The 20,559-nt window shown below is 38.4% G+C and overlaps 2 protein-coding genes across 4 annotated transcripts in view; one reads left to right on the top strand and one right to left on the bottom strand.

The window, feature by feature from the left end:
- rhpn1 (rhophilin, Rho GTPase binding protein 1) overlaps positions 1–9,076 on the top strand; it is a 30,990-nt gene extending 21,914 nt beyond the window's left edge. Inside the window, exons 8-16 of one of the 2 annotated variants that reach the window (XM_041790689.1) lie at positions 2,038–2,204; positions 2,909–3,096; positions 3,187–3,343; positions 4,478–4,600; positions 4,779–4,973; positions 5,059–5,135; positions 5,234–5,380; positions 6,287–6,439; positions 6,533–9,076. In XM_041790689.1, coding sequence (XP_041646623.1) covers positions 2,038–2,204; positions 2,909–3,096; positions 3,187–3,343; positions 4,478–4,600; positions 4,779–4,973; positions 5,059–5,135; positions 5,234–5,380; positions 6,287–6,439; positions 6,533–6,748 — 1,423 coding nt within the window. In that variant the 3' untranslated portion in view covers positions 6,749–9,076. The remainder of the gene's footprint in view (positions 1–2,037; positions 2,205–2,908; positions 3,097–3,186; positions 3,344–4,477; positions 4,601–4,778; positions 4,974–5,058; positions 5,136–5,233; positions 5,381–6,286; positions 6,440–6,532) is intronic. The other variant, XM_041790690.1, reaches the window with a different exon arrangement.
- Positions 9,077–11,686: 2,610 nt separating this feature from the next.
- Positions 11,687–20,134, bottom strand: atpaf1 (ATP synthase mitochondrial F1 complex assembly factor 1). 2 transcript variants are annotated; one of them, XM_041791908.1, is made up of 10 exons: positions 19,915–20,134; positions 16,844–16,952; positions 15,680–15,742; positions 15,131–15,193; positions 14,990–15,040; positions 14,829–14,876; positions 14,632–14,727; positions 14,345–14,452; positions 13,048–13,230; positions 11,687–11,813 (listed from the first exon to the last, which is right to left on the bottom strand). In XM_041791908.1, the coding sequence occupies exons 1-9, from the start codon at positions 20,130–20,132 to the stop codon at positions 13,048–13,050; spliced, it is 939 nt and encodes a 312-aa protein (XP_041647842.1). In that variant the 5' UTR covers positions 20,133–20,134; the 3' UTR covers positions 11,687–11,813. The 2 variants fall into 2 exon arrangements, with proteins under 2 accessions (XP_041647842.1, XP_041647841.1); XM_041791907.1 differs by lacking the exon at positions 11,687–11,813 and having other exon boundaries at positions 12,524–13,230.
- Between the last annotated feature and the right edge of the window lie 425 nt (positions 20,135–20,559).

Consider the following 20,559-nt stretch of genomic DNA (forward strand, 5'->3'; position numbering starts at 1 on the left):
TGGTGACAGACTTTATGTGGGACTGGAAGGAGAGGGTGGAGTCCAGGATGACGCCCAGGTTTCGGACCTCGGAGGATGGACAGATGGAGGTCCCGTCCACATCGAGCATGAGATCTCCAACCTTCTGCAGCAGCGCTTTGGGGGCCACCACCATGAGCTCTGTTTTATTGCTGTTGAGTTTGAGTTGGTTAGAGGTCATCCAGGCTTTGATGTCGTGGAGGCAGTTTACCAGGGAGTGGGGAGGGAGCTGAGTGGATGGTTTGGTGCTGAGATAGAGTTGGGTGTCATCTGCATAAGAGTGAAAGCTGAGACCGTGTTTGTGAATAATCTGTCCAAGGGGAAGCATGTAGATGGTGAAAAGGAGAGGTCCAAGAACAGAGCCTTGAGGCATGCCCTGGTTAACTGGGGCGGGGGATGAGTGAGAGGTGCCGATGGTAACAAACTGTTTTCTTTGTGAGAGATATGAGTGAAACCAGGAGAGAGCTGTATCAGTGATTCCAAGATGGTGAGACAGGCGGTCAAGGAGGACGGTGTGGGATATTGTGTCGAAATGCCACTCTTGTCCAAATCAGGGCCTTTGTTTGTCACCCCAGTCTGTTACTGTGTTGTTACTGTGATCAGCAGTAGAGCAGCAGTCTCTGTTGACAACAAGAAAGACAGGGACTTAACTTTAACCCAAGTAAAAGTCTGTCCGCTTCACGTGGATGTGTGACTATCTTTCCTTCTTTAGCTATGTTTACATAGACCACTTGTAATCAGAATAAGTGCCTGATCTGAATAAAAATGCTTCATATAAACACTTTATTTGGAATAAAATCCTCAGATTTTATTATGCTGATAGTCATTCAGATCACTCAATCTGATCATCTCTCCCTGTTAGGGGTAAGTTTTGTCTTTCTGAGCATGTCTGTCCCATGGATGGACCAGGCAGAAACATGGCAGGAGCAAAATAAAACTGGTCCGTTGCTGAGACAGCTTTTTTACTCGAAACTTTGAAAGAGTATCAAATTGTTGATTAGATAATATAAGATACAGATACGAAATAGAACAATCCAATATTTCACACGAGTAGAAGTTGACAAAAAGAGTGAGTGCCAGCCCAGCTGTTTATTTACACCAAAGGCAAAGAAGAATTTCTCCCTCTACAGAAATTTTCAGTGGATTTTAACCAGTGAGACAATGCTGTGCATGCCAGAGCAGTTTTATTCAGATTAAATGTATGATACATGAGTACACACATCTCAGTCGGATCATATCTTTTAGCGTCCGTGTGAACAGAGAACTTCAAATCTCTGCTCAGAATAAATTCAGTCGGATTGTGAAACTGCAGCTATTGATGTGCTGCCACTTTGTCTTCTTAAAGGTCACCCATCGACGATTGATCCTACCACTGCTATAATTACAAATCAATAATAATCCATCCAAGTAATCAATAATAGAGGAATTTCAAAGGCAGAACCAAAATAGCAGTGTTTTGATAATCCATACTATTATCGCAGCATGCTGTACTCGTCAGTTGATTTGATATATTAATAGCTGACGGGTAAATAAAAGTCTGTCTTGGTATTGTAAATGTCTAAGAGAAATATCTTTTTTAAAAGCCCACAGTGTAAAGTATGAGAAAATGAAACGGTTGACCTTCTTTATGTAAAGACATTAATCCTGGTGCTGCCTCAGAGAAAAAACAAGGATATGTGTCAGTTTGATTGCATCAAAGACAAAAACTCACCTTCACATCATGTTGAGAGAGTAGAGAAATTGTTTAGGACAGCTGTAACAGTCACTGACACTTTGTTGATAGAAAAACAAGTTAAGTATATTAAATAGATAAATTGATTCTTGCCTTTCATTAGGAGTGGCAGGATGAATGTGTTTGAACACCTTTTGACTGTCTTTAATTTGAAGATTTTATTTTCTTATCTAATTTAATGCCAACTAAATGGTTAGATAATGCAACCTTAAAAATAACATAATAATAATACATAAAACCCAAACAGGACGCACCGAGTCAATTTATTCCCTCTGTTTCTCCCCCAGGTATGACTCTCTGACCGGTGTCCCATCCTGTCAGCGCACACTGGCCTTTGAGAAGGGGAGTGTGTTGTTCAACATCGGCGCTCTGTACACACAGATCGGGGCACGACAGGACCGCTCTGCTACAGCTGGCATAGACAAAGCTATAGATGCCTTTCAGAGGGCTGCAGGTACTGAAACAGCACATACTTAGCTGAACGTTCCAGCAGCATTATACCTTTGTTTAGTTGAAGCACAATCAGGATGACTGAGAGAAAAGAGGAATTGTTTTGCACAGAAAACAGCTAGGTCAGTCTTGCTCTTTGGCTAGTTTTATCTTAACCTTTTACTTAATATTCTCCTGTGGTTGTTGATTTGTCATCAGTGTATTTAGCCATCACTTTTGTTAGATAAGCATTATGCCATAAGAAAAGTCCCTGAAATAAAGTATTTTTGTCTGACCAGCTGTACAACACTAGGAGCTTAATGGCTCACACTGGAGAGGGTTTAGTTTTACCACGGTTATGGGGTCAGTTGTCAGTGCTAGGCAGGGTTTCTTTGTCAATCTGCGTGTTTTTTTGTCATAAATCAGTGTTCCACTATTTATTCTCCACTTTGGCTGGTAGATTGAGCAGACTGATCTAGTAATTGCACAAAAATACATTGGTGGGTGGTTAATTTCCAGCCCTAACCCACTGATGTATTCACTGTGCATCTGCATGCACCTAACTATGACAGACAAATACTGTACCAGTACAACCCATCTAACACCTAAATTAACAAGATTTAATACAAAGAAATTAACAAATCTTCCAAAATTTTCAACAAAATCAAAATTTTTCTTGATAAATGTGCTATGAAAAATTATGAACATATCTTTGTTGTGTATTTTCAGGTGCGTTTAATTACCTTAAAGAGAACTTCTCCAATGCTCCCAGTCTGGACATGAGCTGCCCGTCGCTTTGCATGCTGGTGCGACTCATGGTCGCTCAGGTGCAGGAGTGTGTGTTTGAACGTATCACACTCACCACTCAAGACACACACTTCACCTCCCAACTCCACCTGGCACAGGAAGCTGCACGGGTAAGTGAACTCGCCTCTGATTGTGTCGTTGGTGTTGACTTCCTGGGAATCTGAACATGTATATGTGTGATATTTGTATTTGTCATGTAGGTGTCAGACGTCTACCTGTTAGTGCAGCAGAGCATGACACAGCCGCTCATGAAGGACTACGTGCCATTTTCGTGGGCATCAATGGTTCAAGTCAAATCTGAACACTTCCGTGCGCTGTCACATTACTATGCCGCTGTTGCTCTCTGTGACCACACATGTAAGACACTCTTACTGATTTCTGTTATATTCTTTGTCAGTGCTCCTATTGTTATCTGTAGAAAAGGTGTCCGTGGAGTCTTAAAAAGCATTAAAAGTTTCATTTGAAACCTTTATTTATTCTCAAAAGGACATTGAGGTTTCCCTCATTTCCAATGTCGTCAAGATTACAAGCACATCAGGACAAGCAAGAAAAAATAACAGTCAAATACAATCAGTCAAAACGAGCAGAAATCAATTTAAAAAATCACAGAAACAAAATGACTGGAAACCAAGGTCTTAAACTCTGCAAGAGAGGGTAGGACTTCAATCTTTAGAGTTTGTTGGAGTTTGTTCCATGAGCTTGGAGCATCAAAGGAAAATGCAGTTTTACCAAGTTCACTGCAAGCTTGAGGAACTCAGAACTAACCAATCAGTGGAGCAGGACATGTAAGAGCTTGAACTCCACTCCAACAAGTCTAAGATGTATGGTGGTAGTTTCTCCAATGAAGGCTTTAAAAATATATAAAAACCAATGTCTGTTGCGCATGTTTTCAAGGGAAGGCCAACCAACCTTCTCATATAAGACACAACGATGAGTGCTGTATCCATCACCAATTATAAATCTAAGCGTGGAGTGATAGACAGTGTCCAAGGGCCTGAGCGTTGAAGCTGCTTCATGCCGTGGATAAAAGTGGATAAATCAATTTAGACATGAGTAAGGCTTTTAAAAAGTTTTAAATTTATTGTCAAATTTTCTGTGTATACCCTCTGTAGAGTCATATTAAGTTGCCTGGACTAGTCCAAGGCTAGATGTCAGTCTGTTGGTACAGACAGCACAAAACCTTGGTTGTATAGTCTGACACACTGCCATCGCACAAGACAAAAACATTGAGTAGTCTGATCTGGCCATAAGACATCAGGCTGAGCACCATAGGTAGTTTAAGGGGAAAGTTTTGAGATAAATCTACAGAGATGAAGAAAAAAATATCTGTTTCAACTTAACCCACACATTTCAAGTGTTTGAAACAGAATTTTATTGGTGAAAACTCTGAAACTATAAGATGCAATGCAATCATTTCAACTTTTTTTTACCTTAAATATTTGTTGTCATACTGTATCCTTGTGTATTACCTTACTTTGTCTTGTTCTGTAGTGTCTGCTGAAGAGGAGGGTAATGAGGAAGCAGAGAAAGCTTTCCTCCAGTTCTACGTTAATGTTCCTGCAGAGCCAACGCTCATCCAGGTTTTACAAGACCCTGAAAAAAGGAGGAAGCTTGGTGAGTTCTTGAGTTAAAAAAATATGGTTCTATTTAGTCAAAACACACAGCAGAGAGTCATTACAAAAGAAAAATATCTGGTGGCTGCTTAAAGTTCATTACTAAAAGAAGTGTTAAGAATCAGTTTAATCTTATACTATTTGTTCTAACATTGTCTTTTAAACCAATGTGTCTTAAGGTAAAGCTCACCTGCGGCGGGCAGTAATCAGACATGAGGAGGCCATGCGTGTCCACGGTCTTTGCAAGATCCTGAGGAAGATGGACATCCTGCAGGATGTGCTTTCTCTTACACATAAACGCTCTCTGGATAAATACTCAGAGCTGGACCGGGAGGACGACTTTGATGAAACAGCAGAGGCTCCAGAGATACAATGTAAGTACAGAATAATATTTAGGTGGTTTAAATAAGACAACGGTATGTTTTTTTAACTATAAGTGATGATTTATTGTGCTTGCAGCTCATACACACCACAAACCAGACATCATTCCCCCCAACTTTTCTACTGTCCAAGTGTCTGATATTTTCCAAAGACTGGTAAGACATTCATGTATGAGAAAGTAGGCTAAAAAATCCCACAAACATGAAAAAGTGCAGCACCTTCGGGTACTTGAGACAGCTCTTCTTTCCTGCAGGGGCCTCTATCAGTGTTTTGTGCACGGGCTCGCTGGGGTCCTGTGCGTGTGATCTGCCTGCAGAGGGGAGAGGGAGGACTGGGTCTCACGCTCAGAGGAGACTCCCCCGTCCTGGTGGCTGGAGTGGTGCCTGGAGGCTGTGCAGCGGTGAGACAAACTCCTCTGAGATTTAGGGTGAATCCCATTTCTACCCCTTAGCACTTATCTTAGCCCTACCCCTTGGTTTTGCGCGTTCACATCAGGTGAAGTGGTGTCCCAATTCTCTTTTGAATCGAGGGGTAGGGCTAAGGGCCAATTGCTACATAGCCCTTGAAACAAAGATTTTTCAGGACCACACTTGAAACCAAGGGGTATGATGAATTTCCCCTCCATGCACTGCATTCAATTGCGAAATGGCACAACAAACTACGAAGGAGGCGCATAAAAATGAAAAAATATTTTTGGCATAATGATTATAGAAAACACAACAGTTGTATTTTCTCATATATTTAATCTTTAGCCACTGAGGATTAAATTTTATTTTATTTTTGATATCTACATATGTAAACAAGGGTTATTAATTGTATAAATAAGTGGAGAAGATCAACGCAGTATGAACGAGATGGTTGAAGCTTCATAGTCACCTCCAATGACAAAGCTGTTTATCGGCAATGTGTGATGATGAACTGCAATCAAGTGGCGTCTTGTTTCTTAGGGGAAGTTTTTCACCCCTACCCTTACCACTCTGTTGCAAGGGGAAGGGGTAGACGAAGGGGAAGGGTTAAGGGGTAGAAATGGGATTCACTGACTCATCAGTTTCTGCAGTGCTTTGTGTGATTATTATGTTCAGAGTCAGTAGGTGTGCAAGCTCATCTTAGACCAGTTCATCTTAATTTCCTATGTATTTATCCAAGTCATAATAATACAATTTTATACCCACATACTTGCACAAGCTCCCAGAAATTCATATCACACATTTTGGTCCACTTGTAAACAAATAAGTCCATGATTCAGACCAGATCAGTCAAATTATTGATGTGAAATAAATCCTTCCCTGATGTTTGTGTTCTTTAGGAGGCTGGGCTGAGGGAGGGAGACTATATCGTAGCAGTGGATGGACAGGACTGTAAATGGTCCAAACACAGTGAGGTAGTCCACATGCTGAAGAACTGTAATGAAAGAGGAGTGGAGCTCAGTGTGATCACATTACACTCTCATGATACACAGGTAAAAGAGAGTGAGTGAATGTGTGATTGACTGCTGTTTCAAAAAGACTGTGCTCAGCCACATTTCCACCATGACATTACCTGTGTGTGTCAGCAGGCGGACAGGAGGGCACTCATGCTGTCCCACGGCAGTTATAAAGAAAACACCCGGCAGCAGCGTCTGCTAGGCGCAGCTAAGGGCCAGAGCTCAGCCTCTTTATTAAACTGGAACAGGAAGAAGAAAAGGGAAGGCAGCGGGCTGACGAAGAGACTGGGAAGCACTTTCAGTTTGTCGTTTGGAAGCCTGAGAGACACCGAGGCCATGTACTGAGAGCAGACTGCAGAGGAACCACTCAGGGAATCACAACGAGGTATGAGGACTGCATTCAGACTGATAGATGTCAGCAGAGGGCACTGCAACAAAGTATCTTAGCTTTGTTATTCTGACTTAAGCACAGACCAACACATTTGGCAATGCCTGTAAATATGTGAAGGCACTCGTCAAAGAAAATAATGTAATGTGTAGCATTGTGATGATTTTTTCATGAAAACAGAGGGAGGAGTTAAATGTTGCTGCCTTGAGAATGATGATAAATCACCTCAAAGTGCAGCTGGACCACGCTGCCTTTGAGTCTTAAGTGTTGTTGAGAGTGGTTTCATAGAAAAAAAGGCATAAGTTGGAGTGAATGAAGGCAAATTCCCACACAGAGGCTAGGCCACATTTATAAATGTTTGAACTTAAACTGAACTCTTAAGTTCTGTCAGAGTTTGTTGCCCACAGGCCTAGGATAACCTAGCTTAAATAGCTTCAAACAAACCTGATAAACTTTTGTTTCTCCTTTGCTCTGTGTACAACCAGGCAGCTAAAAACATGTGCATTGATTCAACAGACAAAAGTATTTATTTGACTCTGGCTTTTCATGGTTTGACTGGTTTGAGGGAGCTTTGCTTTTACACCGTTACACTCATTCTGTGTCCAAAGGGCTTCTGTGACAGTTTTAACAAATTACAGCAAAGAAGTGAAAAGTTAGAAAAATGACAGCAAATATACCATCATTTTATTCCCCAATGCTGATCCTTTAGAAAAGCAGATATTTAATCACATTCAGCACATCTCAGCTAACGAACATTGAGTACTACAGTTTTGTAATTTGTCTGAGTTAGTGATAATGACATCTGTCATGATAAGATACTATGCAACGCAGCTGGCAAAGCTTTAAGTGAAAATTAAGATCACCTCTGACAGCTCCATTCATCTTTTTTTTTATAATCCAGAGCTTGATCCAAAACGGGGTAACTGGGCTTGGTAAAGGCTACATACTGGATGATTTCCAAAGGTGAAACAATCTTAAAATGTGGAAAACTGCAGACAGAAGGACAGTTTCAAACAATTTCTCAGACTACACACTCAACCAGTGTTTCTTAAACCTGTTTTCTGGTAATCCTGGAAGTGCTAGCCATCGTGAGCCAATCCAAAATTCACCTGATCATTACGTCTGCATAAATAAATATTTTTGAACACTTTAATTCTATTTCTACACCACTGAATAGTTTTTAAGACAAGCTAGTATGACAAATGTCTGTCAAGGCATCACAACTTAATTTTCTGCATGTTATTGCTTATCAAGATTGCCTTCTGTTCTGGTAGCAGGTGCTAGCTTGGCCAATGTTAAAGGCTGGCCTGGACAACACGAATCCAGCCAGATTTGGCCTGACAGCAACATCGGAACTCATCCTTAAACCTCTGGCAATTTTTGCACATTGGGAACAGTGTTAATTTTGACAGCTGTTTTAATTGTAGTTTTAAGCCGTGTTTACACAGAGATTCCGCAATAAAGGTGAAAAGGAATGTCTATCTCTGTTCAGCAATGAGCAATTCACACAAAGCTGTAACAGAGCCGTGCACGCCAGAGCTTACACACACACCAGCGTCCCGTAATCAGATGGCAGCCACTGCCCGAGCTGCTGCTTTCAATGAAACTCGAAACTCTGGATTCCTCCATGTTTCTGAGTTGGAGGTCTGACTTTAAGCAGTGCCACAGTGCACATATTTACGTCGGAGGTGGGAAACTTCAGAGTACCGAGCTCACTTGAACACATCATGGAACTTTTCAGACACTGCTGTGAGCAGAGATGTGTCTGCTCTCTCCTCTCCTGTACAGAGTGTGATCAGCTCTCTAACCTCGCAGTCTCTCCAGTTAATCCACATTATTCTTTGTTTTATCCACGTTGTTTTCTCCCATGAAATGCCTCTTGATTACACCGGGCTGGTTTTTAAATCTCCCGTTTATGGAGACAGCAGCGCACACTCGCCCTTGGGGAATGTTGTGACATCCTTTTACACTCGCTGCGGAAAAGTCTGTTACGGCTTTGATACTACCTCTGGATCTGGGTCAGAGGTGGGGCAAGATTGACCCCCCATTGCGGAACGGTCACTTTCATACAGAACGGCGTTGCGGATCGAAGGCATAACAGACATGAAAAAGAGAGGCAGTGTGAAAGTAGCTTAAGTCTTTAGATTAAATGCATTTTAGTTTTGGTCACATTTTAGTCATTTCTACTCTTTAGTTTTAGTCTAATATTAGTTAGTGAAAACTCTAAAACCTTTTAGTCCAGTTTTAGTCCTCAAAAGTCCTCACATTTTAGTCTTTACTTTTAGTCCAAGCATTTATTTTCTTGCCTAAATCTGGTACCAAGTTGTGGTTGTGTGTTCTCTGCACTATGCTAAACCTGGGGTCCCTGCTTTCTTCAGCTGAGAGGTAGAATAGCTACAGATGCATTGTTTTTTGACAGATTTACCCACAATAGAGAAATATCATGGATTTTTAATGACCAACAAAAACTAAGTTACATTTTAGTCTAGTTTTAGTCATCTGCCGAAAACTAAACTTACTCTTTGTTGGTTTTAGTCATCACAGATCTATTTTTGTTAGTCTTAGTCTAGTTTTTGTCATGGAAAAAAGGACTGTCGACAAACATTTTTAGTCATAGTTTTAGTCGACAAAATTAACACTGATCGGGAACGACAAATGATCTTGTTGTGTGACATCATTAATGATGCGTCCAAGATGCCCAATGGTTCAGCAAGACTAGCATGTCAGAATTTTTCTTGCTTTGTCGTCAAGTTGTCACCCTCACACAAACCAGTGACGTTGATGTTGACCTGTCAGTCCTCTACATCTTGGAGGTTTTAATGAAGGTCCAGTTTGAGTAGCTGCACATCTTTAGTGCCCCCATGAGATGCTGCTCGTCCCTCCTTTTCCCCTCTGTCCTTATAGGCACCCTTTGAGCTGTATGTTGCAGGGCTTTGATGACACCTAGCCATTTATTTGATGCCCCCATGCAGTGGCTGTGGGCATCAAATAGTAGGCACTGACCCGTATATGTGGGGTCCTGTACTCTTAAATTTCTGTCTGTAACCGAGCCCAGCTACCCCCTTTTGGATCAAGCTTCAGATTACCATTACCTTTATGACTGAGAGCCTACACAGTAATCTTTTCAGCATCTTCCTTGTGTCTTATATCATCCTTAAGTGGTCTCTGAGGTTACATATCTCTGTTAAAGTCACATTTTAAACCACTGAAGTGCTCCACTTAACATCTGCGATCTTTTTTCTTTTAATAGATTCAATCAGATCACCTGATCTTTACACCTAACTTTACTAACAGTAGACTCACCTCAGATCAGTGTTGTAAAAGAATACTTTGATTTTTTAGATCATCAAAGCACTTCAGAGGTTTTATTGTTTTTGTAGTTTTTAAATGCACTGTGAATATTGAATGGGAATATTGTCTGTGTATTTTATAACATCTTAAATGTTTCTGAGAACACAAACCGTTGTTAAAGTCCAGTCACTGTGCTGTCTGTTACAGTCAGCTGATATTAGAAACAATTTTATGGGAAACAGACAAGGATGCTTGTGGAGAAAAATGTCCTTTAATTAACATTATTTGACCTTTTTGTAATGTTTTCATCAATGTAGAATGAATTGTGAGAAATGTAGCATATTATTGTTCTGTCCAGCTTAAAAAAAGCTTTTTTGTTGTTTTTTGGAAAATGTCTGTGCCATGTTGGTCCGTCAACAGAGAGTACAGCAAGTCAGAGGGGACAGGCACAATTTTTACTCAGATTTCTGTTCTCCCTTCACCACCACTAAATTTGATATTAGGGCCATTGAAGCTTAAAACAGAAATATAAGATGAGGGGAAAAAAACAGCAATGTCAATGTGTGTGACACAAGTTAAAAGAAACAGAAGTTCCTCAAATGTCCACAAAAGCTGGCTGCAGAAGCATGAGAAGTTACATAATCATCCATGCTGAAATGTCCATTTTCATAGTAGGAATAAACATGTTTACAGTGGTTTCTGATGCAGTTTTGGTTGGAATAGTTTGTGTTTTGAAGGGCACATGCTGTACAGGAATGACATTTTTCATTACCTGCTTTATGAGTAAACGTTCTGCTTAACTAGGGCATGGCTGATAAGACTGCATGTCAGCATGCTGTGGCTGTTTGTCATTAGGCTTCTGCCTCAGCTCCATCTTTTTGATTGGTTCTAAGTGAGTTAAAGGCCTTGTCCACACAGAGACAAAAATGATCTATCTCTTTTTTGTTTTAAAAGAGTTTTCCTCAAACATGGCATTTCAAGAAATTTCCGTGTAAGCACAAGTCTACTGAATACACCTGAAAACGCTGTAATATACAATGCCTGGCCAAAAAAAACATCGCCACCTGGATTTAACTAAGCAAATAGGTACAAGCCTCCTATCGGATAATTACTATTGGATAATTAACCCAATAAGAAGGGATCATTTTTCTGCAGCAACGATAGCTACAGAAAACAGAACTTGGAGAGCCATGACAAATCAATTCAACACAGAGCTTGTCTCGAGGCAAAAAAAAACAACAGACTGTTCCCGGACCAATGGATAAATACGATATGAATATGAATAAATACAGTTTTCTTAAGAAAGAAGTGTGTGTGCATGTGTTTTATCTTCAATGGCCCTAACAAAACATTCAGTGCTGACTTAAAAACCTTAACGTCGGACACTAAATCACTCTGCCTGTTATACATTTATTGTCCCCCAGAGGCAAGAAAGCCTCATCTGGCTATCACTAGTGATTTGTACATAGAGAAAAGCTACAAAAGGCCATGTTTAGAGCTGTTTACAACTATTCCAAGTGTTCAATTTGCAAAAATAAAAACATTCTTAGCGATTTAACTAAGCAAATAGGTACAAGCCTCCTATCGGATTTAATTACTAGTGTGGCTTTTTAACAGGCGTTCAGACGGGACTTCCAGTGTTCCTGCAGCCAGCCTCAAGTGGACACTCGCTGTATTGCAATTTTTTTGCACTTCTGCATTGGCTTCATTTTTCCGGGCCGAAGGTTGGACCTGAAATGATGCATAAAAACTCACTGTTACATGATTATGGCTGCCCTTTAAGATAATATAACAGATGAAGGGACACATTTGAATCACACAGAGTGGTTTATTTTATAAGTGTGATAATTTTTTTCAAACAGCCCATGTGTTTTATCTTCAATGGCCCTAACAAAACATTCAGTGCTGACTTTTTTTGGTTCCTTGCATAACTTGACAAATTATGCCAAGACTGCGTTAAGACTTTCAGTCTTAAAACCCTTAAGATGTTTTCTAAGTTCAAGGTTCGATTTTACTGAGATCACCAACGTTGCGTCCTTGTAATGATGGAAATCTGATCCTCTGTGTGAGCAAGTTGTCTTTTGTATAAAAGGAATCGTTTTGACTGAAAATCTGACCATCCCTGAAGCACTGCATTTGGGGTTTTGCACAGTGTTTATTTCTTTCTGTGTAAATACAATAAAAATGAAAAGTGAAACAACACCAGCTGCATTTTGTTGATAGTTTGTTACAAACTGAAGTCCTTTTCAACTGTCCAAAAACATTTACAATAAGTTCCGCATATGTATTCATCACAGCAGGCATCAATATGAACGATATCACTATATTGCTTATGTCATCATTTAACACCATAACATTTTACTCAGATATATTGGCTTTTTAGCCAATGACAGTGATGAAACCTGATGTCTATCACATTAAAATATTACTGCTGACTCTTGTTTTGTTTCAGTTTTTATTAAAGCATCCTGCACATGTTCTGGTTTTGTGTTGTTTCCGGTTTTGTCTCACATTTGACATACCACATCTAGAATGAACATATCAGAGAGGTACAGAAAACGCTGTTATTATTAGAGACGCTTGAATGAATTATGACCACTAGGGGGCGGTAAAACGTTGAAACACAGCTGCTGCAGGACTAATAGAGTCCTTTTTGTCCATTCTGGTATGGAGGGTGGGGTACAGAGGAGTTTATTCTCTGGATTTATACAGAATACTACGTCTCTAATCACTGGCTTATAGACTTTTAAAGGATGAACTGCTGATGCCATGACAGGAGTATGTCTATGACAGAGTTCATGAGAGGCTCCTGATGCTCCTTTAATATTCTGGCCTAAAAGCAGACGTCAGGTACAGTATGAAGAACTGGTGTGTTGAAGCACATCTGCCATGTTGGGTTTAAATTATTTTATAAGTCTCTGGGGATCTGACACCAGGCGAGCTGCTTGGCGTCCTCAGTCCGTACCTATGATCCTTGGGGGGCAATCGCCGGACCCAAACCGCTCTGCTCCAGCTCCGCTATCACCGACATGTGTTTGAAGTCTGCAGGGCTGTGGTTAAATGTCTCAACCAACCGGAACGTCTCCTGCCTCTGCGTGCCGTAGAACAGCTGCACCTGATTGGCCAGACACTGAGCCTGGTGGACGGTCTGGAGAGGAAGGACAGATGGATCAACTCAAAGACAGTAAACGAAAGTTTGGAGAAAACAGTTTTAATCCTTTCCCAGCGCTGAAGACACTAGTGGAACTGGTAAAATTTAACATTTATAGACATTTTTATGATCACTTTGGGTTTCAGTATTTTAAGTATTATAACTTTTAGTCAAAATGATCTGATTCAAAATAAGGAGATGTTTTTTGGGACTTTGATGAAACATTTGCAAACTATTGTTCAACAATTTATGAACCAAACAAATGATGCATTTGTACAATTAAAAAAAAAATCCTTTTGAAACATGGAGAAATAAAAAAAGTTGATCATGACTGACAGTGGCTCAAAGTTAACAATTTTAAACATAATTTCCTTATGATACATGCAAAATAAGCACTATGGTATGTATGAAGAATAAAAGGTATCATGGATAAAACAAGTCATTTAAAAAATATAATAATAAAAATAAATAAATAAATATATATATATTTGATAAATTAATAAAAATTATACAATAATATCCAAATTTTCAAAACACAATAGAAATATGATTTAAAAAATTAAGAAGAAACAAAATAAAGAATTATGAATAACAACAACTGCAAACCAAAATGATAACAGCAATTAAAATCAATATAGAACTGAATCAAATAAAAATACATACAAATAAATAAAATAATAATCACAATAATTTAAATATTCTACAAAAAAACGAAATAAAAATAATTTAAAATGATAATAATCAATAGAAATAAAATATTAAAAGTTGAAAAATAAATCCTTTAAATGTTTAGAAATCTATAAAAACAATTATCATAAATTAAGAAAATTAATAATATATTAGAAGTTGAACTAAAACATTGGCTATGATATTAGTTTTTTTTTTTTATTGAATGAAATAAATAAATATAAATATAAATAAATAAAAAATAAAAAACAGACCTGAAAAATAAATGTTTGAAATGACAAGGTCTTACTGGTTCATTATGTGAGCAGAAAGCAAAGGTTTTCTCTTACAAACTTTTGTCGACAGAGTAAAATCCAGATCACAGCAGCCTCATTTCCGATGTACATTTGTCTTTTGTAATCATTCATAACAAAAGAGGACTTACGATAAACTTTGGGTCCATCTCGGCTGTCATGAGGACGACGCCCTTCTTCTCCTTCAGCTCTGGATAATGGTAAAGGATCAGCTGACTGGGAGCGTTCTCACCGAGCATCTAAACACCAAAAGGGAGGGAAAAAAACCTAAATTAACTTCTATTGAGCTCACTTTAACTCTGTGAATCTGCTCTATACCCAGATTTCCCTGCTATAACCACAGCCCTCTCTAGTAAAGGCATAAAATCCTGAAAATAAATGTGTTATGAAGCCCAGAGTCAGATTTTCCTGGTTTTACCTGGACATTGATGAGGGAGGTGAAGTGAAGCTCGTGTCCGGACCACTGGCCTACAAAGAACTCATAACCTTCCTTCTGAGGCAGAGCGTACAGGAACTAAGAGGAGGGAGGGTAATAACCTTTTAACAACACGTCAATGAAAGTTCAGTTCCTGCAGATTTTTCATCACGTTTCAATGTGAGCAGCGGTGATCTTACCATCTGACATGACCTCGATCTGTTGAAAATCACATCATAGATCTGTGCCTGACAACATAAGGGGTGTCAGTTTATTAGATTATTTGAAAAAGCAACCACAGTCGGCTATGTAACAGCTTAGCTGAGGAATAATGACACTCATTCTAAGGTCTTGAACTCACTGGGATTGCAGCGCTGATTGTGTCCTTAGTTGAGTAATATTTCATCCAAAGCTGGAAGAAAAAGAACATTTCTAATGGATTAAAAACAGCAGAAAACAATGAGGTCATTAATGGTTAAATAAAAAGATTCCACAGACTCACCTCTGAAATTTCCTCTCCTGTTTTGTCCTTGATCATCTCCAGGTTGAGGATGGAGCCCAGAGTCTGATAACATGATACACAGTGTGTTAGCAGAGTACACTTGTACATTATCATCACGTCAGCTTCTTAAAAAATAAAAGCTACAAGGGACTCAGCAAAAACCCTGAAAACTGTCTTTTTTAAGACTATTTGTTTTTTTAGAAATGCACAAACAGAGACCATAATTACACTAGAAAAGATGTAAAATTGGCAAAAAAGAGACGTGAATATCCCAGCAAAAGCTTAAACAATGAGTCAGCTAATCAAACCAAAACATGACTGTTCTGAAATTTGATAAACTCTTTCAGAAGGATTTTAAATGTAAAAAAAAATCCATGATTGTGCTTAAAAGACAAGACCAGAAAATACTAATTTTTGGACATCATTTACATTTTTTTTGTTTCAAGGCATGTGGAATAACTTGAGTGTTTGAGAGATTAGGAACTATATCTTAATAAAATCAAGGACGACAATAAAGTCAAAGATAAAACTTGATTCCCGCCATCTCACCTTGTTTTTTGTGAAGCCTCCTGATGCTCCGTCACTGGCAGCCTTCTTGTCCCTCTCCTCCAACTACAACGATTCAAAATCAAAAGTGACTTCACATTTCTATCTCTCCTTCAGCTTTCTCTGTCAAGAGGACTCCAAACAACGTCTACACGGGAATGTTTCTTTAAACCAGGGGTGTCAAACTCAAGGCCCCGGGGGCAAATATGGCCGGTGGTACGGTTGTCCCCGATCACATCATATTTCTATTGTATTTGGCCCGCTGGTATGAGGTCTGCAGATTTACTACAGTATAGAAACGCAAACCTAACCTTTGAAAGGTGAAAAAGTAAAGACTAACAACATTTAGATAAAAAGTCAGGAATGTGGAAAAGAAATCAATTTGTTTTCATTTCATATTTTCAATTTTGCATCTCACAATCAAATTTATTGTTTGACTTCTAATTTTATATTTTGACCTTTTAAATTCACAATTTTGACTTTTTATATCAAAATCCAACCTTTTAAATTCACAGTTGTGAATTAAAGTCATATTTGGACCTTTTCAACTCCTACCTTTAACTTTTAAACCCACATTTTGACCTTTTACACTCACAATTCAAAATTTTAACTCATGTTTTTACCTTTTAAACTCATGATTTTGAATTTTATGTAATATTTCCATTCTTAAAACTCAACAGAATGTCAAACCCAGCTTTGACATTCTATCTCATATATTTGCCTTTTAAAATCTTTGTTTTGACTTTAAATTTTGTTTTTGACCTTTGAACTAATAAGTTTGACTTTCATCTCAGATTTTGAGCTGTTAAACTTGTAATTTTGACTTTTTTGAATCTGAAAACCATTCATCATCAGTGCTCAGTTAGTTACCCCATTTTTTACTGGTGCTATTGACAGTTTATGGTTAAATGTTGACCCTGTCAGGCTCTCAGGTTAGACCTAAATTCAGAATCCGGCCCCTACGGTGATTGAGTTTGACACCCCTGCTTAAAACTATTAAAGGAACACAAATATCTGCCACTTCATTCGTGCTACATATGGTTCAGGAATACTATGTGTACAGTAAGGTTGTGTGTACATTTCTTTGCTTTTTTCCCAGGATTCCTCTTTATCTCAAAGCAGATTTGTAAGTTTTCTATCCAGTATTTATCCAGACGGATACTCTACCTCCTTCTCCATGAGCCTGACGAACTCTGCCTGCTTCGAATGTCCCAGCACTTCACTCTTCGTCTCGTGCCGTTTCTCCAGCCGAGCCTTGTACTCCTGTGGTTTGGCACTGAAAACAAAAACACACAAAATCAGTAATTTTTTCTTTTTTATTCTGGGATTGCTATTAAAATAACTAAATTTTGAAGAGAAGTCAGTTTGATAAAACATGCTCATAGTTTGAGTTAACTTTATTAATCATCCACTCTGCTGCTGCTGTAACCATTTTAAGAGAAGTACGATGAGTTCATAGATGCCCTAAGTTTAGATTTGATCTCCAATACATTCTTTTAATACTTTATTCCTGGTTTTTACATGTTTGTTGACAAATAATAAATTGTCTCCTTCACCCTGCCACATTTATGAATTTTTAAATTAACAGACAAACTGAAAGTAAAAAAGGTAAAAAGAAAAGAGAGGAAAGGAGTCAGAGATGCTCTTTAAGCTTACCTGGTTTAATAACATTTTACCACAACAAAAGACTGAGTACAAACCAAATTCAAAGTCATAAGAAGTTTTTAAATGATTTCTGACATGATTTGGAGCTGTGAAATAATCCCATAGACACCACACACTAGAGGATTATTTAGATAAGTTATCATTTACAGTCACAGCATGCCCCTACGACTGGTGGAACCAACGTGGCCTAAAATCAAGTTAAAAATCATGAAGTTTGTGAACAGCTTTAGTTAAAGATGATACAAAAATCCAAAATTAAACAAGAATTTTAAAAGTAAAATAGTGGAATTTAAAGGGAGATAATCAAGATGAACTACAAAAATCTGATATGAACTTTGCATCGAAATGTTAATTGTTTGACAGCCCTGATAAAATACAGAGTGTCCAGGACTTCTATTTTTATGCAGCCATAGTATCAAAATTACATAGTTTTGATAAGTAATACAAATACTCCTAAACCGAATAAATAAAATGGCAATCCCTAATTTACATTTTACCCTGTGGTCAAGAAGGATCACATTTTACTGTTTATGGTTCTTTCAATCTTTTTACCAGTACACGATCTTGTACCAGGGCTGAACAATTTAGAAAAATAATCTAATTGTAATTATTTTTTACCAATATTGTGATTTGATATGCAGCTATTTCTGAAATTCCTCATCCCAAGTATTTTCCAAAAACACAAGTAATAAATCATTCTTTATCAAAACCAACACAAGACAAGATTAAACTAGGGTGGAAATTTTTGCACAAAAAAAAAAAAAAAAATCGTGATGATTTTGACTTGCATTGTAAAATGAATATGAATTGTTGTATTGAAAGGAGTTATCATTTTTATGTCATTCTAATATTTAAAAGAAAAATGTACAAAAATAAAGAAAGTAGGAATTTGTATAGACTATTAAAAAAGGCACTTGAATGACTGCATGATTTGCTATGAATAACATCACTGTGGTAAAAAATAAAAAGTTTTAAACCGGAATTTGACACATATGTCGGGTTAAAGAAACATTGCAGCTTCTACAATTTGAAAATTCCTGCGGGCCATATTGTGATTTAATCTAATTTTTGATTAATTTCCCAGCCCTATTTTGCACTCAAGTAAAAGTGCAGTTACTCCAGTTCAAATGTACTACAGTAAAATTAAAAGTACTGGTCTATAAATCAACTAAGGTGAAAGTAAAAAGTATTTAATTTACAGTTTACTTTAAGTACTGAGGGGTTGTACAGTAGAGTATCCTCTTTCCTTATTGACAATATCAACAGGAGAATACAGATCTCCAAACATGGTTTTCCAGGTAAAGTCCCACCTCTACAACAGCTGTTTTAAAATGTCATGTGGAATTATTCTCTCACAGCTAGGGATGCACAATTCTGGATTTCTGCTGATATCTGATATGTTGATATTTACTAATTATTTTAGGAAATATTGGTAGCAACATTTAAATTAAGTTTAGACCTTAAACTTCAGTAACTTAATTTTCAGTTATGCTGATGACATCCAACTGTACATCTCCACCAGCACAGACACACACTCCACATTAACTAACTGCCTCTCTGACATAAAAACCTGGATGACTAACAATTTCTTTTCTCTAAATTACAATAAATCTGAACGCATGCTCACTGGCCCCAAATCCCTCACCAAATCCATCCATAACTTCAGCCTCCAAAATCAAACCTTCACCCTGTCCCCCTCACCTCACACCCGCAACCTTGGTATCATTTTTGACAGTCACCTCTCCTTTGATCAGCACGTCACCCAGCTCACTAAAACCGCCTCCTTTCACCTAAAAAAAACAGCCTGCATCCATCCATTACTCTCCTTCCCTGCAGCTGAAACTCTCATCCACGCTTTCATCACATTCCCACTACATTACTGCAGTAGCATCCTTTATGGCACATCCTCAATAAACTTCAATACATCCAGAACTCAGCAGCACATCTCCTGACCCACTCCTGCTCCCATGACCACATTTCCCCTGTCCTCCAAGACCTCCACTGGCTCTCTGTCTCCTGCATCCAATTCAAAATCCTCCTCTTCACCCATAAAGCCCTAAACCAACAGCCCCTCCCTGACCTCCTGCACCATCACACCCATCCATCCATCCATCCATCCACCCATCCATCCATCCATCCACCCACCCATCCATCTTCCTCCGCTTATCCAACAACAACCTGGTGTTTCTCCAGCCTCAGTTGTTCCTGATGTTCCTTAATCAGGTAAATGGTTCGTATGTCATTTTGTAATTTTTTACATCTTCAGTGTGTTATAGATCTAAACAATGCAGCAGATTGATTACCTATGTTTTATTGTACCAAACAGCTGTTTGTTAATGTTTTTTTATAATTTATTTTTTAAATAATTGTCTGTCAAAACATCAGTTAAAGGTTGACTGTTCACATATTTAGGCTCCTTGGTGGTTGAATTATTAACAGAATTTACTATTTAATTATCTCTATTTAGATAAACGTTTTTAAACAGTTTGTAAAGTGAAAAAACTCGCTAAATCTAAGATCTCACATTTATAACATAGTTTTGTGTTAGCATGTAGCTAGGCTAGCTCTCTGACCTGCGCAGTTTCTGGATCTTGTCCTGGTATTTGCTGTAGTACGGGTTCTCCTCCAGACCCGGATCCGTCTTCTTCACTGAGAAAGCCCGAAACTGAGCCGGGACCAGCCCGGGGATCAGCGGCCTGATGCCGGTAGCCCTGACCGCCAACATCCCCCGGTACAAACATGACATTTGTACCATGGCCGCCGCCATCTTTCCATCGCTGCCGTCCAGCATCTATGAAGGTCCGGGGGGGAACGATTCTTAAACACGAGTTCCGCTGACAACGTCACGCAGTTTATTACATCAAAGTCCAACAAAAATATTAAACATTGTTAAAATAAAAGCGGAGAATACAAAGTAGAGGAGGGACAACTTTATAGCTGATTTGATCGTACATATTCTGTTGACTACTAAGACATTTTTATAATCAGCATCAACATAAAAAGTTTATTACTGACACTACAAATATATTTTAAAAATGAAGTTAAATGATGTGATTATCATTTTTAAATATCAGTTCTAAAGCCCATGTTAAAATAAAATATCGTAAAAGAAAACATAAACATTATATTCAAAAGCCATGACCTTCCTGTATTTCTCCAAAGATTTTTTTCATGTTACTGTATTGCAGTGTAAAAATGTCCAACAGTAAAAAAAAAAA

The sequence above is a fragment of the Cheilinus undulatus genome, linkage group 7 (assembly GCF_018320785.1).
Source record: "Cheilinus undulatus linkage group 7, ASM1832078v1, whole genome shotgun sequence".
NCBI classification, from domain to species: domain Eukaryota; kingdom Metazoa; phylum Chordata; class Actinopteri; order Labriformes; family Labridae; genus Cheilinus; species Cheilinus undulatus.

Bases quoted from the DNA above. Each gene is read 5' to 3' on its own strand.
- atpaf1 (XM_041791908.1), bottom strand. From the start codon at position 20,132: ATGCTGGACGGCAGCGATGGAAAGATGGCGGCGGCCATGGTACAAATG. The intron at 15,194-15,679 runs GTGAGATGGCGG...TCATGTTATCAG, and splicing joins GAGGCTTCACAAAAAACAAG to ACTCTGGGCTCCATCCTCAA. The intron at 14,453-14,631 runs GTAAAACCAGGA...TTTGGTGTTTAG, and splicing joins CCTCCCTCATCAATGTCCAG to ATGCTCGGTGAGAACGCTCC.